General features: G+C 37.1%; 1 protein-coding gene across 4 annotated transcripts; it reads left to right on the forward strand.

The window, feature by feature from the left end:
* The first annotated feature begins 3,607 nt into the window (after positions 1-3,607).
* On the forward strand, positions 3,608-17,764 carry LOC111325917 (utrophin). Of its 4 annotated transcripts, none has more exons than XM_022929834.2 (17): positions 3,608-3,738; positions 9,816-9,877; positions 10,231-10,326; positions 10,898-10,975; positions 11,548-11,640; positions 12,066-12,163; positions 12,262-12,345; positions 12,441-12,556; positions 13,118-13,209; positions 13,387-13,493; positions 13,840-13,993; positions 14,270-14,451; positions 14,655-14,799; positions 14,996-15,307; positions 15,544-15,726; positions 16,228-16,374; positions 16,714-17,764. In XM_022929834.2, the coding sequence occupies exons 1-17, from the start codon at positions 3,621-3,623 to the stop codon at positions 16,963-16,965; spliced, it is 2,319 nt and encodes a 772-aa protein (XP_022785569.2). In that variant the 5' UTR covers positions 3,608-3,620; the 3' UTR covers positions 16,966-17,764. The 4 variants fall into 4 exon arrangements, with proteins under 4 accessions (XP_022785569.2, XP_022785567.2, XP_022785568.2 ...); XM_022929832.2 differs by lacking the exon at positions 3,608-3,738 and adding an exon at positions 5,623-5,746; XM_022929833.2 differs by lacking the exon at positions 3,608-3,738 and adding an exon at positions 7,433-7,584.
* Positions 17,765-17,854: the final 90 nt, after the last annotated feature.

Genomic DNA, 17,854 nt, shown 5'->3' on the forward strand with positions numbered 1-17,854 from the left:
TTGAAATATGATTGAAATATTACTGTTTTTGACAGATATTATTCTTCTCTTTATGAAGGGAAATCAGGAACTGGTAACACCAAAATCATGTTTGGAGTTACCTTATTCACCTTATTCGAAGAGCAATAGGATTGCCTTTGACTGAGGCCATCAGTTGAACTGCCCAATATCTTAATTTATCAAGAGTCAAAAATAGAAGCTATTAGTTATTGGTAGTGTACTCAAATCTTGTTAAGATTGTGGAGATAGAAAATTTCCGGGGACTTTAACCGCATCCTCAAAGGGAGACACAACAAAACATAGACTCGCTAAAACAGATATGAATGAAGCTCTGATAAGCAGGTTAGCTTTCTAATGGCCTAAGTTTGATCGCATTCGAGTAGGGAATAGTGCGGGTAGGAAATAACTTGTATCCTATATTTTATTTAAGTGGTAATAAATATGAAACTCGAAACAATTTCTTTGTGGGAATGGTCATGTTTGATGATATAATTATGATGATTTATTCGAACGAAAGTGAATTTCATGCAGAGTGAGCAAAGCTCAAACATAATGGTAAGGCTCATCAAATCAATGAATACTATAAATAGCATCATCCTCGGAGACCCAGGGGCTGTGGGTCGATTTCAAGTTAGGGCATGAAGAGCCCCTGGGGACATTGTCTTACAAGACTAGTTCCAAACGGTCGCAGTCGTTCTGTCATCTGATTGGTGCCAGAAAATCTTTGTGTTTTTCTGCCCAATCAGAGTGAAATGTACTTTAGAGTCCTTTCGTGTGTTGTAACACGGACAAATACTAATAGCTCAGTTGTTCGCTATGTTTGTTTGGGCCGTGAGACGGGGAATTGCTTGAGGTGAAAAGTTTCAGTCTCGGCACACAATGTAAAAGAAATCGATCAGATTGTCCGCGAAAATCTGACCGGAAATTATACTGAATACTTTTGCAGGTATCACTAGAGAACGTGTTTTAAAGTTTGTGAAGTTTGTATACAACACGATGGTTGAAGTCATTGATATGTCGCTTTAAACGTTAAACGAGATTTCAGCTTAAATCTTTTCTAGATTTTTTGCATAATTTGCTGTGACTGAAACTTTGCCCATCCCGTGAAGTTATTTCGTCGCACGGGCCACGCAGGTATGTCGAGCAACTGGTACTTGCGCAACTTTCTGTGCGTGCCAAAATCTAATCTCATCTTCGCTTGAAAAAAAAGAAAAGCAAAGCGTGGAAACTTTTGCTCATTAGATGTGGGTAGATGACCCTGTACTATTAAGCTGACATTTACAATAAAGCAAACCCGCCCTTACATCCATTATTTCTTGGTCTTTGCTTTTGTTTTTTCCCATTGAAAGCAGCTTCGGATCGATTCCCAATGATCAGAGGTATTTAACTTGGTCTTAAACAATCGACAGAAGAGGTGAAATGACAATGACCAAGGGACTAGAAGAGAATCCGTGGCCTTCCTAGCTCAAGAATTTCAACACTATAGGCAGCAGTTGAAAGATTAAACTCTTTCCAAACCCCTTCGGTAACTGGCCGAAAAAACCTCTCCATCCCACGATGTTCTCGTTAATAAGTTTTTGTTCAGATTTTAATTAGCTAACCGAAAACAAGCTTTCTCTAAGTGCTTGCTGGAGGTCGTCTACGAACTTAAGCCGTATTGTGAACGACTTTACTACAAAGCGAAGATTAGATTTTGGCGCGCACAGAAAGCAGAACGCTACATAGGCGAAAGCACCAGTTGCTCGACATACCTGCGTGGCCCGTGCGACGAAATAACTTCACGGGATTGGCAATGTTTCAGTCACAGCAAATTATGCAAAAAATCTAGAAAGATTTAAGCTCAAATCTCGTTTAACGTTTAAAGCGACATATCAATGACTGCAACCATCGTGTTGTATACAAACCTCGCAAACTTTAAAACACGTTCTCTAGTGATACCTGCAAAAGTATTCAGTATACTTTCCGGTCAGATTTTCGCAGACAATCTGATCGATTTCTCTTACATTGTGTGCTGAGACTGAAACTTTTCACCTCAAGCAAATCTCCGTCTCACGGCCCAAACAAACATAGCGAACAACTGAGCTATTAGTATTTGTCCGTGTTACAACACACGAAAGGACTCTAAAGTACATTTCACTCTGATTGGGCAGAAAAACACAAAGATTTTCTGGTACCAATCAGATGGCAGAACGACTGCGACCGTTTGTAAGACAATGTCCCCAGGGGCTCTTCATGCCCTAACTTGAAATCGACCCACAGCCCCTGGGTCTCCGAGGACGAAATAGCATCAGAGTGAATAGATAAAGTTTTGATGCATACGTAATTTTTTTTCATTAGTTACAACATTAACATTGGAAAAGGGGAAAATGCTACCAACTGACAACTAACTGAAAATAAATAAATTATAAAGAATTAAAAAAAATTGTAAATTGTGAGGAAATTATCCTCGAAGAAATTCAGGCTTCGACGGGACTCGAACCCAGGCTCACGCTGGGGGTGAGGTATATTTGCTTGGTTTTCATCCCTAGATCAAATGAAATTGATTTCATCACAAGTTATTAATTAATATTTGGTCAATAATTTAATGATACATCTCAAACTGAATAAAACAACACTTCCCCATAAAACACCTTTGACCCACACAGTTTATCGTTTCCTTGATATCTTTGGCCTAAAGTCAAGCTTTGCAGGGGAGTATATTCAGCCGAGCGTTATTCCTGCGCACCCTAAGATAAGTATTCATATTCTCTATACCGCTCTCTGTACATTATCTAAGGTGCTAACGAGGAGAGTTTTTTTTAACAATCTAGAGGTTCCTCTTTTGGTGATCATTTCTTTTATTTTCGTGACCTTCATGGCTGATTCAGGGGTGATATTTTAAGGAGAAATTAAATGCTAGTCACCGGTAGGGGTCAAAGCTAGGGCTAAGCTTAAGCTAATCGATTTTTAATATTTCTTGGGCTTTAATGATGTAATATGCTACGGTAAGAATCAGGGTCCGTTGACAACGATATCTTAATGATACAGGATGGCTTGTTCAAGGCCAGACCCTTTATGTAAGGTAAAGTCGTAGAGTTGTATTTCAGTATGAGTTCAGTTTATCTCAGCAGTTTATTTTAATTTGTAAGCGACAGTTGAGTTGCCTTCAATGTCGGTTTTTCCATATCATTCATTATGAATTGATATTTACTTAATTTAGCAAAATTTAAATCATCCAGTATCATTATTCAAGAATGTAATGTTTCAAAACCAAATAATTCATAATACTGCTTTTAAGCTGTTATGACACACTTGCAGCTGCCAGACCTGTTTCTCCTTGAGGCCTCAGAAAAAAAAAGCATTTCTTCACTCTATATTTGATGCCTACGTATGAAAACTAAACTGGATCGACTTTGCATCAGTTCGCCATCACGCTAGCGTTCCGGCAAAATCACCGTGGAAACTGATAAAAAATAAGTTCTATATTAGCATCTGAGCCAGAGGGTCAGTCTGGACAAAGGTCGGTTTCCAGAGAACGGTTTAGTGGCAAAAAATTGTATTGTTTCTCTTTTCAGTGGGCTGTATTTTGCATAACCTTTTTTCGAAATAAAAAATAAAAAAACGGGGAGACATTCGATGTGATGATGGAAGCTAAAAAAGCTGCTGGTGGTGCCAGACCTAAACTTAAATTGTTTCAGCGAGCTGCTAACAATATTAAAGTTGGAGCTCGACACACATCAGTAATAGTCAAGGCACGAAGTAAGTACATCGTTGTACAATATATATCGTTAAATAATAATTTGAACTGGGACTTGTCGCTCGCGGATAGAGAGCGTCCCTCAGCTTAAACGTGTATCAAACTACCTCATGATTGTAGCCTAGACTTAAGCATTGTGCAGTTCCTGCTGATTTTGAATTATTTAGGATTTCTTCTTCGTGGGCTCACAAAAAAACATCAGAATAGAAATCATTTCATGCTCTTTTTCTGTAGTCAGTATATTACAAAAAAAAAACAACAAAAACAAAACATCTCTATTTCTGGTATAGAGTTAGGTCTGCTGCAGTTTGCACTAAGTCGTTGCATATTATATTGCTTACGAACCGACTTTAAAAAATTATATGACACGTCTTCAAGTTTCTTTAGTTTTGGCCGAATATGGTGATTTTTATGGGTGAACTGTTCGGCGGGTCAGATACCGGTAACTGCTTTCAAAATAGGTGCATTCAGGACTGTAACAAAGGATCTGAAAACATGCACTGAAAAACAAACAAACAAACAAACAAACAAACAAAAGAGCAGATAAACAGCAAAGATTACCAAACCCACCAACAAGACAGCGTCGATAGGATTTACATTTCATTGCCTGTTGTTCAAGAGGTTAATAAAAAGCTGAGTGTTTTGGTCAGTTTTAATGCAAGAATTTATTTGATGACAATTGTACCAGCAACATGAGTATAAAATATTCATGTTGAAAAACAATCTCTGAACTGATCTGCATGGAACTCTGGAGTTCATCCGACTAAAGTGAAAAAACATTGCAACTGATTTATTTTTTGTATATGAGTCAGTAAAAGGTGAGGTGAATTGGTGTATTTCTTTGGGGTATCTTTTTAGTAATTTTCTCAAATGTCCATAGCTTTTCATCTACGTTTTTCTCACCAATCCATGTCAAGTCCTTCAATTCAATATCCGAGCTCATTTAACATTCTTGGAAACACAGGCGGATTTTTCTAATAATCCAATCTATAAGAATCTCTTGAATAGTTTAAATGTCAGATATCACAACTCTCGTTCAGGAACCTATTTACCGAAAATTTTCCTGTGAGTCTGAAACTTCGGTTGAAAGGACTTTCATCGTTATGAAAATAAAATAAAAGTGTCTTCATTATTAAAAAAGAGTTATCCCAATGAGGCATTTTTTAAGGTACTAACCAGCATACGAAGCCCAACTGACTTTTCGTTTTTAGTGACTGACATGTTTCCTCAACCTGTTGAAGCTTTCCTTCAAATCAGGGTCCATTGGCAGTGACTGACTATCCAGTAAGCCCTTTTAACTGAAAATGAAACAAACAAAAAATTTTTTCGAAATCAAAGTTATCCTGTACATGGTATGTTGAAGATGAAAAAAAATCTGAATTATATTTTATTTGGCGATCATCTAAGAAATCGCTATGAAGTGGACACTTCGATGTTGAATTAACAGTAACAAGTTGTTTCCAACCATAAATCAACTTACTGACGTTTCATGTGATGTTTATTTTATCGTCTCAGTTTACAAATATTCGTAGCTCCCGATTCCAGGGAAATGCTGAATATTTCCAATATGTTATTTTTGTAGCAACCGTAACAGTTATGTTCAGCCGCCTTCTTTATTAAAAATTGTAATGAGCTTTTTAAATTTTTTTTCCATAAGATTTCAATTCTGAAGGTATCAATTATTACTGGAGAAGATATCAAGCAATTAGTTAGTTTTTTCGCAATGTTCAAGCCTTTCAAAGAAAAATGATTGTTTCAACTCAGTGCAGTATTACCGTTTCTAGAGAACCATTTGATGGCCCAAATATGACATTATCATGAGAGATAATCTTTCTAGAATCAAGTTTTTTACATAAATTTATTTGACAGTGAACTAGGTGTTTCTCCAGGAATCGATAAAGATGGCATCCAAAAACACAGCTCGCACGCCATCTTTAAGAAAATTTCAAACAGCAGCAACGACTGTTCAACGCAATGCACAGTATACAAGGAAGTTCACTCAGTTAGCTGGTAAGTGGGAAAGCGGCTTAAAAGTGACTTTCATTCGCAGAGACGCCAAAACACAAACAAAATTTCAGTTATAACAACTGGCTACAGGTGAAACTATAGTAGCAAATACAAGACTCGATGATTTAAGCTTTTCGTTGTAACATTGTGTTCACTGAGATGATTTATTAAACATGATGTCGAAAGCTATCGATAATAAGAAAAAAATCGTAACTTGTTTGTGGTGATCCAGCAAAACACATATACATATGATATTCATGAAACAGATTCAATTTACTCATTATGGATCCGTTCTAATATTTTAGTTTGTCTACTTCGACGTTAGCGTTGACTAGAAGAGGGGAAAACATTGTTATTTTCTGGGTTTTTATGAGCGTATAAGGAAGACGTAGCTCTACGATGAGAATTAGAGCACGACGGGTTCATCATGCGCGGTCGTTTATGCAAAAAATACTGATTAATGTGTTTATGATAATTAATTAATTTTGCTGGGGAATTAGCCAGGTGATATGGCCAAGTTCGCGCTAAAAATGAAATAACTATAGTATTAAGATACAAATGGGGAAGCCTTGAGATGGTGCATCCTAAATCAGGAATACTGGAGCCATTCAGCACAATGTACCCATGCCACGGGCAGGTGAAGAGACCGAACACATCAGACCAATGCAAATATAGGCCCACTTAAGGTCAACTTGCTGTCTCCTAATTTCAGCTGTAAACTGTTTTCTTAACTATCAAAAGGCCAAAACATATACAAATAATATAAAATAGTTTGCAGTTTTTTTTCAGAGCGTTTGTCAGCCAAGCTCTCGTGATTAATAATTAATAAAAACGTAAGTACTTCAAAAAAGTCCGAAATTCCTGCGCGTGAGGAATGGTCTCATTGCTTTTAACTTGAAGCCCTGAGAACTCGGGCTACAGCTAAATACACTTTTAGCATGTTTGCTTATTTTCAAAAGAAATCCTCAATTTATTTCGCAAAATAGTGTTGCTTCGCTATGTGGCCTTTTTTTCTGGAACGAAACAAATTAAAGTTGGAGAAACTTGAACCTGTGTTAAGTACAAGGCTAGTAAACACACAAAGAGCTTATAGTACGGTCTTTGGTAAAAAGGAAAAGAAACTGCAAAAATAGTTTTTCTGTTTCAGAGTTTTTACTATTGAATGAACTCAAGCTAGTAACGGATAGCAAAGACGCTAATGTTGTGCATTCATTTATACACTCGGCGTTTTTATTTTCTAATCAAAAATAGATAATGCACCTCTAATATGTTCGTATCTCTCCTCATTGCTCTTTGTTCAAAATGTGCAATTAAAGCAGAATTGGGTCGTTACAAGTCTGAAAACGTGAGGTCATGCACAAAATACCCGACAACTACAATCACGTCGACTGGAATCGGGCCTAAGCAACCACTCAATTGCGCTGTCAGTACCTGACATAATTTTTCCTTTTCCGTGATATTTTGATGTGAATATTTAATTTTCTCAAAAAAGGATTATTTGTTTGTTGCAAGGTGCTAATCTTTATAACACGCTTTGTAACGCACCGTTAGAGCTGTTAGAAAACAAAGTCGTTCTTAAATTTACGAAAAGACACCAAACAGATCTTCAAGTGCAACTATTCATATTAAAATTAGGTTGACCCTTTGGGCTTGGGGTCATCAAAGACAAACAGGCGGCTGGATGGCTGAATATAAATTTGCATACCAACACTAAATTGAGCAACACTATTCGTGCACAAATCTTGGAGAGCTGAACTCGCGTTTAAACATGAACGGCCAAGAAGCAGAAGTCGCTCGCCAAAACTCCATGAAACTCAAAAGAATGATCTCGGACCGATCAGGTAGGGACAACCTAGAAGCCTTTTCATCCGTTTCTTGTACTTTACCTCTGCACTCGCTCTCGGAAAATGTTTGTACAATTTTATTTTCTGTGATTCATTCAATTAGCGCAAGTTTTCGCCCCCTGGCGCAATAAGCGCAATTTTCGCTCTTTCGTTGAAGTTCCAAAGCTCTTCCAGAAAAGTTTGCTAACTGCTTCCAACACTCGCATTTAGAGACTGACGATCGGATGTTATTAATCTGGGTGAAATAGATTAAAACTTACCATTCTTCTATAAGTTGTAAACAATTATCTACACATTGCAGTGCGTACCTTATCATTCCATTATCATATCACAACTTTCAGTTCACAGGCTCGTTGTTTTCATGTCAACAAATTTTACCAAGAGAGCTCTTACTAAGTTGTTAAAAGTTAAACAACATTTCACAATCGAGGACTAGTAACTTTATGAAGTTCAAAAGGGAAAAATAACAAGATCTATATAGCACTTTAGGAAATTGACGCTATTGCGTTCTTTACCATACTCAACCTCAAGTTTAGATAATTCTGCTACATCCCTTAAACCGAGTATTGAACATGTTTTCATATTTCAACCGAAGTGTTTACTAGCAAGACAGTTGACTGAATTGTTCACAGAGCAATAATTATCCCACATTTTGTCAGCGATTGACCATCGAATCTGTAAGATATGCATGGAATGCGGCGTGTAGTTATTTTCAAGTGATAAACGAGCCCTCTCAGGTAAATAAATTTTTACTCATCATGCGTAGAACGCTATCCCATGAAGAAGCGGGTAAATCAAAGCTTCACTTTTTCTTGGAACGGTATTCTTTATGGCCGTACATGTTGATTTTAATCACGATAAATATGGACCACTTCATCAATACATGCGAATATTAAAAATATACTAGCCTGTGTAATGAAGTGAGACGACTATCAATTTCAATCTTGATATTTGCATTTTACTTAATCAAGGGTGAAAAGGGAAAGGAAATCAGTCGAAAGACATTTCCTGCCGCAAATGGAATTAATATAAGGGGTTTGCTTCAGTGAAATTTCTATACAGTCTGTTGACAGGAAAGAAAACGATCGTGCAAACTTTTTAAAACTGTTAACTAAGCTCTATGTTTGCTCTTAATTGAAAAACATTCCAATATGAGTCGGTCTAAAATCGTCGCCGACGAAAATATTAACATCAAAAGTACTGGAGAATAATGGAAATTTATCACAACAAATTTGACGTTACATCATTCCAGAATTGTAAATATTCCTTGTTTTCCCTAAATGGAATAATCATAATAACAAAAGGCCCTTGAGACCACTTAACTCTGGTTTCATTCCACTATTCTATCATCATATGACAAATTGAACTACTTAAAGAATTTTAATGTTAATCTAAAATGCACATGAAAAAAAAAAAAAAAAAAAAAAAAATCGGTTATAATTAGAGAGCGATATTGAAAATCAAGAAGGTTCAACAACAGCTGTTTAAACCCAAACAATATCGTTGTGGAGTGGCTATATGTTCCCGTAATGGAGAAAGTAGTTTCGAGAGTTACACGACTGGCTATAAAAACAATTTGTATTCATTTCACTGTCTTCCAAAGTCCAATTAATTATGGAAATAATCACGCCCTGCTAGAAATTTTCTATCCGAAAAAAAGAAGCCATTTTTCATGTTTATTTACCGAAGTAGGAAATAAATAGAAGAACATCAAACTTTCGCGTTGTTTTCTTACTAATATCTTATTATGATAAGGCTGCTCCAAGGCTTCTTTATTTTTTAAACGCACATATAAAAAAGTAAAGATCTAAAAGATATGAGAACAGCGAATTTGCAGAATAATCGGAGTTTTTAAAAAATCTCCATGATATGTGGTGGAGAATAGAATGCTAAACTCGAGATCTTTTGTGAATAGCAAGGCTACTCTACAATGCCAAGACATCCTTCACTATCTTAAAGAAACACAGACTCTTTTAAGTCTTCTACAGACCAAGAGGCTAGAAAAGTAATGGAATTTGGCATTCAATCATTTCAAAAAAAGCACACTGTAAGATATGTGATTAGCGAATAGCCAGAATTAAATTAAAAGAAATCAACTAACTGTCAGGAACAAAAACAAAGCGAACAACGAAACAGAAAACTGAAACAAACTATTATCTTATAAACCATTTTAGAATTAAAAATCAGTGTTTTTTTTTTAATATCTCGAATAATTTCTTTTACCAAAGGTGAGAGAGAAGCCCTACACAGAAAAACGTTCACAAAATGGGTAAACGCAAGACTCGCTCAGGTAAGGCAAACTCTATCGTACTTTTTCTTACATTATGTTAACATTTTAATTTGTTTGAGCATTTTGAATAAATCATCTTAAGGGTATAGCGGCAAATTTGTGTTGAAATTGCCGAAACGATCTCAAGCGCGAGAAAATGCAATGTCGAAGGAGGTTCTGCTTTAAGCTCGGGGTCTCACTAGACTAGGAGGCGATGCGGATTGTTTCAAACAATTTTAAATTGTAGTAAGCCGTGATCAATTCAATCAAAGGGTGCCTCCAGGGCCCTTCTTAAACAAATGTAGCTGACGGCGGCATGATTGATCATATTGCATTGGGCTAGTAATCATGCTTTTACGCTTTTTTTCCCACAGCACGATCCTCCCATGGAAATAAAAGATGTTGTAGTAGATTTTATGGACGGGAAGATGTTGCTGAATATGATGGAAGTCCTTTGTAACACAAAATTGGTAAACGCAAGTGATTGTTCTCTGTTTTGAGGATCTATCCCGTTTAAATTTACCGCTCAATTCGTCAAATAGTAAACCCATATTGTTATGCGATTGACAAGTTCTCAATATTTGTTTTTGTATCAGAGGATTTATAGAAGGACTAAGACGTCTTTCAAAGATGATTTGATCGTGTACTGAGTCTGATCGTCCGGTTGAGGGTAGTCCTGAGGGGGTCTGTTGTCGGTAGTGGTGACTGACTTTTTGACATTCTGACCAAATACCAAAATCAGAGTCAGGTGAAAAGTTGATGTCAGTGGGGTGTCATAAGTCCGGTTCGTGAAAACCTGTCGGTCTGTTTTACCGTCAACATATTAGCTGTGAGACTGTGTAACTCACTCGTGACTGGTCAGTTTTTATAATAATAATAATAATAATAATAATAATAATGATAATAATAATAATTTATTTCTTATATTTACAATAACAGATCAATAGCGCTTTACAATATCCGAAGATATTAATTACAGACGGATCCAGTATCTGTGAACAGGCCTTAATAAATGCATCTCTTTCTATCTTGCTTATTCAGAAAAAAGAAAAAGGAAACTTGCGTGTTCATAAGTTGAACAATGTTGAACAAGCTATGAAATTGCTTGAGAAGCAAAAGGTAACAAGACCGCACAGTCTTTTTGTTTATACTTGTACTCCTTTTCAATGTAGTTCTGGTCTGTGATCCAGGAACGTATTTGTAACACGATGTACTGCTACGGCTGCTGGTTGCTGGGAAGGACAACTGATGCATTACCAACACGCCGCTGAGTTTTCCTTTTTTCTTTATTTTTAATCTGACAGTCAATAAGCCATTTTATTTTTCTTGAATGAGTGTTAGGTAGACTAAAGTTTCCATTGAAGGTAAAGAAATAGCCAGGGGATGTGTTCTTAGTGGAGCCGATGGGAACTTGCAGGAGTGTATGCGCAGCTAACGGTAGTGCAGTCTTAAACCTTTCGAATTTGGGCTGACAAAGTGAGGGAAAAACGCTAATCATCATGGTCCGAAATAACCGAGGGAGTTTAAGGTGGCAAGCAACCATACCCTTACTTAGGAAGCTTAAGGGTTTAGGAGGAGTATGGAGCAAACAGTTCTGTCTTTAAACAAGTACACTCATACATTAGTTTTACTCTTTGCATGTCTCTGTAAAATATACATATTAAATAACTAACTTCACTGTGTTTCTTAAGGTTAAACTGGTGGGTATCAATGCTTTTGACATTGTGGATGGAAAACCTCGTGTAATTCTTGGCCTCATGTGGAGTGTCATTCTCAGATTCCAGGTAAGAACTTCATGATCGTTTGCAAGCCAATGTTACCAAATACACCTAGTAAACTGAATGTAAGAGCAGGTTCCATGAACCATTGTTTATGTATGTCGCAAGAGCTAATGCGCTTTACGTCTATGCGTTTCTTCTAAGTCAGTTAGGGTCATTACAACTACTTGCATAATCATGATGAATCAGTGAAGTTAACCTTTGGTCTAAACGCTAATGATAAAGGCAAGAAGCTAGTTGATCCTCGATATATTAATCAATACTCTAAGAGGCGTTCATTCTCCACTGTGCCCAAGGAAGTCCAGCACAATTTTACAGCTCGGGAAAATTGTCAGGTAGTTAATAACTGATCAGTTCTCTAAGGTCAGTGATGCACTAGGTATTCTCAAAGAAACAAAAAGAAAAAAAAGCTCTAATTTTTGACTTGGTAGGTCCAAGAGATTATGCAGGAAACAGTAACAGAGGAGACGGCGAAATCGTTCAATGTCGAAAAGAAGCTTCTTGATTGGTGCAAAGAACGCTTGAAAGGGTGAGTGGGATGCAATTAAACGATTCCTTTGTGTATTTTAAATAATCTTGGAGGTTTTGAAACCTTTTCTTTTAATTGAACAATCTTTTCGAATCTAGGTATGAAGACCACGTCACAATATCTGATTTTTCTTCAAGCTGGAGAGATGGTCTGGCATTCAACGCTCTTATTCATTCCTACGGGTACGGAAAAATTGTAATAACTTAATAAACGCACGTGCAAGAAACAAATAGTGTTACTTTCTGTTCGAAAACAACGATATTTTCTTTTCTCTCAGACCTGGACTGTTTGACTTCAATGCCATTGCGCAGTCATCGACTCGAGCCAGACTGGACAACTCTTTTAAGATGGCAGAAAAGCACTTCGGCGTTCCGCGCTACTTAGACTCGACAGGTTTGTAATATTTGCTGAAAGCCTCGTATGAGCTTTACCTAATGGTATCGTCTTGTTGTCTGCGAAGTTTTCGATTTGAAATCCGCATGGGGATATATATCATCTTACTGCATAATTTAAACAGAGGGCCTGGTCCAACTCTAGAGGGTTCGAATCTTAAAAAGGAGAAACGGTTGAAGTTCTATTGTTCATATGACACATGCGATGAAATTAATTTTCCAAAAAATGCAACATCTCATCATTGTCATTGTTGCTTGAGCGTAGTGGACGAAAGTTGAGAATTTTTTTTAGCCAAAAAATTTGTTTTGAACGTTGAGATTTATAGTTACGACATTCAAAAAGGCGTTAATTGGTTTACTCATAACTGACTTAAGAGTATTGTTGTATGAAAAGGCTACAGACCTCATGTGAGGGTTGAATCATGCGATGGGTTGAATCAAAATAGGAATATGTTAAGTAAGTTCGTCAATTGAACCGATGCCATAACTTAAAACTAACAAAATTACAAACAGTGGTCTCTTACATGTAAGCATAATCTCTAATATTTGTCAAAATTTACAGACATCGACGTTGAAAAGCCGGACAAGAAGCTTATTATCATGTATTTAACTGAGATGTACAACTACCTTGAGGGAAACAAAGCCAAAGAAAGGGTAAGAAAAAAAATCATTGTATGATCGAGTTTTATTTTCGAGAACATGGCAATTATAGTTTTCATATTCACATCTCTTCCAAAACTGTAGAAAAGTTGGCATTGATTGAGCAAGTTTCGGCAATGTAATAATTAAGTCTCAGGGTTAAATTGGCCGTTTGATATCTCACTTTTGCAGAAGGCTTCGGTAATGGTGGAGAATTCTTGCTTTATCGAGAACGCAGAGGCTGTGGAGGGAGCCCTGAACGATGGCTTTGATAATTTGGATAGCAAAGCAGCCATCAGGTATGGTTAGGAATGCATCTTATGATTAAGTGACGTAAGATGAACTGACGATCGAAAACTGGTCGACCGAATCTGGAAATAGATACGCGCAGTTTCGATATAGTTGAGATACCCAACTGAAGATAGGTTTAGAAGCAGCAAAATAAAAAGAAACTACGTGGCCCCCTTTTCGGTACTGTCCACCAGCAAAAGACATTGTTGGTCTATATGAAAAGAAATGACCTTGATTAACTGAAGTTACTAACATGTCTGTGCCACTGAAACATCCTTAAATACATGTATTCACCACAAAATGTCATCTCACGAAATGATGTTTTCCATTAACAACTAAGTTTCTTTTTGTCAGTCAATCAGAACACGATAAAGCAGTTGCTGATCTTAGCAAGAAATTGAATGAAGTGGAAAGCGGATTGTCTGACGCGGAACACAATAAACCAGTTTACGATGATAATGATTCAGTTGATTTGGGAGAAGTAACCAAACAGCTAGAGGAACAACAGGTTGGAAATTCGTTACTGTAATGCATGACGTGCTGACTATGTATCAATATTCATCCCTCGTAAAGATAGAGCGATGACCTACCTATTTTTACTTAAAAATCATAATTTTCATCACTTCAATCATTGTTAATGGGCTATCTGAGTTTGAGCAGTGACGTAATTGACGCCTTTTTGCCAGGGCTGGAAATGTCAAAAGTGCCTTTCGTCAACAGTAAGATAACTCATTAGACAGAAGAGAACTACTTTTTCATTTAAATTGTTTTTAATTCTAAACAGAAATTTCGCCAGGACCTTGAGCCAGTAAAGTCTCGTACTTATGAAGTTTTGAATGAAGGACGATCGTTGATAGGGGAAGGATACTTTGATTTAGGTGAAAAGGAGCACTTCCAAGACCGGATGGATAACGTCGATAAAAGGTTGCAAAATCTTCTTGAGCAATCCCAGAGGGATCAGGACAAGTGAGTTGTTCAGGGATATGATTATTGTAACAGTGAATGACCCCGTGCTATGTTTTACTGCTCATTAACATTGATCGAAGAGCAGAGTTGACATTTACTCTCGAAAACGATTAAGTACTACCACCTTGAATACGTTAGATGTGAATCAAACAAGCTAAGTTATTAACGTAGTTGTTTTTTGGTTTTGTTTTTTTCCCGCTTAGGCTTTCACAGGAGAGATCCGTACTTTTGAAACAGCAGTTAAACAAAATGACCATATGGTTGAAAAAGGCCGAGCAAAAGATGGACAAAGAAGATGACATTGGCCCTACCTACGAAACTGTTAAGGAGCAGTTGGAGGAACATCAGGTAATTGTCAAATCAATGTTTTCATGTTACATCGAGGTATTCATGCCCCATGCGAACTGGCAAAGAGCATTTGCGTACTTTCAATGTTTAACACGGGAAAAGAAAAGTATCGATAGACAAAGAAAAAGCTCATTGGTAAAAACTCGTAAGTTTATTGATAGCAATATGTTGCGCATGCGGTTTTTTTTTACCTCAGAAATTTCAAGAAGGAGTTGGTGACATGTCTTTAGTGGCTTCGGTAATGAGGATTGATTCAACAGACCCAGATTTGGATGGTAAAACTCGCGAACAAATCAAAACTGTGAACGAAAGGTGGGCAACGGCCTGGAACTGGAGTGAGGATCGAAACCAGAAGCTAACCAAAGCAATGATCGACTGGCAGAAATTTCGAGATGAAGAACTTATTCTTCTAAACTGGCTCAGCCAGAAAGAGAAAACTCTCAAAGAGGTGTCGAATACTGATGTTGCTGACGAACAACAGGTCAAGGAAAGCCTTGAACTTCTTGAGGTAAGTATTACACCTAGTTAGAATAATTCAGTGGTAGTGCAACTTGTTTGACTTTCTTTCGGTTTCGAGAGATATAATTCTCCTTCAGAGGATATTCCTTCTCCACGCCATTTTGTATTAATCACCTGCATTCTTTGAAATAATTTTGAAAGTCATTCCTTAAAAGATAAAAAATTCGGCCACACGTATAATGATCGATTGATCCAGTTTTATCAAGTTTGTAAATATACCAACAGACAACTCAGAAGGAGCTTGAAGAACAGGAGGAAAGACTGCAAAGGCTCCGTCAATTGGGGAAAGACCTTATTGAGGATTCGGGTAGCGACGAAGAGACAACAAAGGAAATTGAAGCACAATTACAAGACTTTGACGACTGCTGGAATCATGTTGCCAAGAGAGTCATTGATGAAAAGGAAAAGGTGTGTAAACATAGATATTTTACTGGTTTCTAAAAACAATCTTGCATCTAATGTGTTGAGCAACATTTTGTGGAACCCTGTTGTACTTTGCTTAGCCATGAAAGTCGATTGCATTAACACAGTGATTGAAGTTCTGTGGCAGAGTCGCCCAATATCTCTACTGCTATTTCAGATTAATTTAGAGTCAGAAGAATTTTTTGCAGCTTACGATCACAAGAGCAGAGAGAGTTAGTAATATGTTATCTGCAACTTATGGAATCGATAAATAAAGAGAAAGATCGTAGGTTAAAATCCCTATACCTTTTACTGCCTCTATCAACGAGGCAAATCTGTGAAGGGAACGAAGATAGACGAATTAAGTTAGTGAACTGGATTGGAAATGGTGGAAAACGGGAAATCACTCGTCGGGGACTTGAAAAGCCTCGATTGATGGGATGGCTTTGTGCCCTCCTATCCCCCCACATTGTAATAATTTGCATGTTTATTTTCTCTTCCGTCTAGTTGGTAAATACCCAAAACAAAATGAAAGAGATGTATGACCTGGTGGATTCTGTTAATCAGTGGGTGGACGACGGTAAAGCGTTGATGAATGAATACAAAGAAGATTTGCCTTCTGACGAGCAAGAGAACCTTAAGAAAAGAGCTCAGGTACTTGTACGTTGTGCGGCATTTCATTAGCTAAGCCATTAGATTTTCGCTTTTGGTGGAACTAAAGCCTCAATCTTTTGTTTATTGACCTGAATTTTACTCATCACTTCATCGATGTTGGTCAGCATAATAGGATCGCCTCAACCCATCAAACAGCGCAGAAATATTATTGACACTATTCCACTGATGCAGCTTCAAAGAATGATCGAATTCGAGACAAACTGATTCATCTTTGGCAAATTGGTATCTTCGCAAATAGAACGCAAAAAATAAACTTCTGCAGATATTTGACCTCTCTTTTTCTTAATGTGCAACATTCACCCTTTTTCTTCGTTCTAGATTAAACTAGAGGAAAAGCCATCAATGCAAGTCAAGGTTGATCGAGTCAACCGGCTTGGAAAGGACGTATGTGAAATTCTTGACGGACCGTCACAGAAAGCCGTTAAAGGAGAACTGCAGCAATTTAATGACCGTTGGCAGGACGTGTGTCCAGCATTGGAAGGCTTCAGCGATAAGGGGTATCCAGATGTTAACGGAAATGAGTGTTGTATTGTTAGAATCATGAAAAGAAAGTTTAAATCTCTCTCATAGAGTAATACACAAGGCTATAGCTAATGAAAAGCTGCAGAAAATTAATTAGAGATCACGTTAGGTTAGGAAAATTATTGGGAGAATCACGAGATATTTCGTATCCACGATGAACAACTGTGATGCAATCCTTCTTCCAGACTGATTTTGGTAAACTTGACTCGGTAGAAGTAATAGCAAAATACCAATATAAATTAAGGAAAACGAATTGTAGGAAACGGCTGGGGAAACAGATTCCTTCAGACCTTTATCGCGATGGGTATGCTGAGTCCACAAGGATGAATAAGCTTTGTTATGGTCTTTGTCTGGCCTCAAAGTGGAAGATGATTTGAATTCGTTAAAATTTCAAAAGGGCCAAAGCGTGATATAGGTATTTTTTCCTGAACCCCATAACCACATAAATAAACAGAACTCTGCAAAACAGAAAATAACTCCGTTTTTCCTTTCAAAGACGCTTAGACTTAGTACATATGGGCGGGAATTCAAGAAAGAAAGTAAAAAAATTTCAGTTCTAAACTCAAGCGTCTCATTACATCGAAAGAATTGCTCAAATAAATGGTTCAATAGATGCATGCATAAGCCAAGCATTTGTTTATAGGGAAATTGTTAAAAACTCATTTGTATCCTTTAAAATTAGGTTAACAAGATATAAAGATGTATATGCCTTAATGCTAAACGCGGATAATTTAATTGAAAATATTACAGGCCCGCTGTGCAGACAATTGTACATGCTGCTAAAAGCACACAGCTACTCAAACGGTTGTATCAATTGGTTGAGTCAATAAAATATTTCTTTACGGTATCATACTTTGCAGGTTTTTATCGATCCCTGTGTTTTATTACGCGTGTAATACCTCAACTATGGGTGCGTACAGCACATATATTGAAGTGT

Source organism: Stylophora pistillata, chromosome 8 (genome assembly GCF_964205215.1).
Source record: "Stylophora pistillata chromosome 8, jaStyPist1.2, whole genome shotgun sequence".
Classification (NCBI taxonomy): Eukaryota; Metazoa; Cnidaria; class Anthozoa; order Scleractinia; family Pocilloporidae; genus Stylophora; species Stylophora pistillata.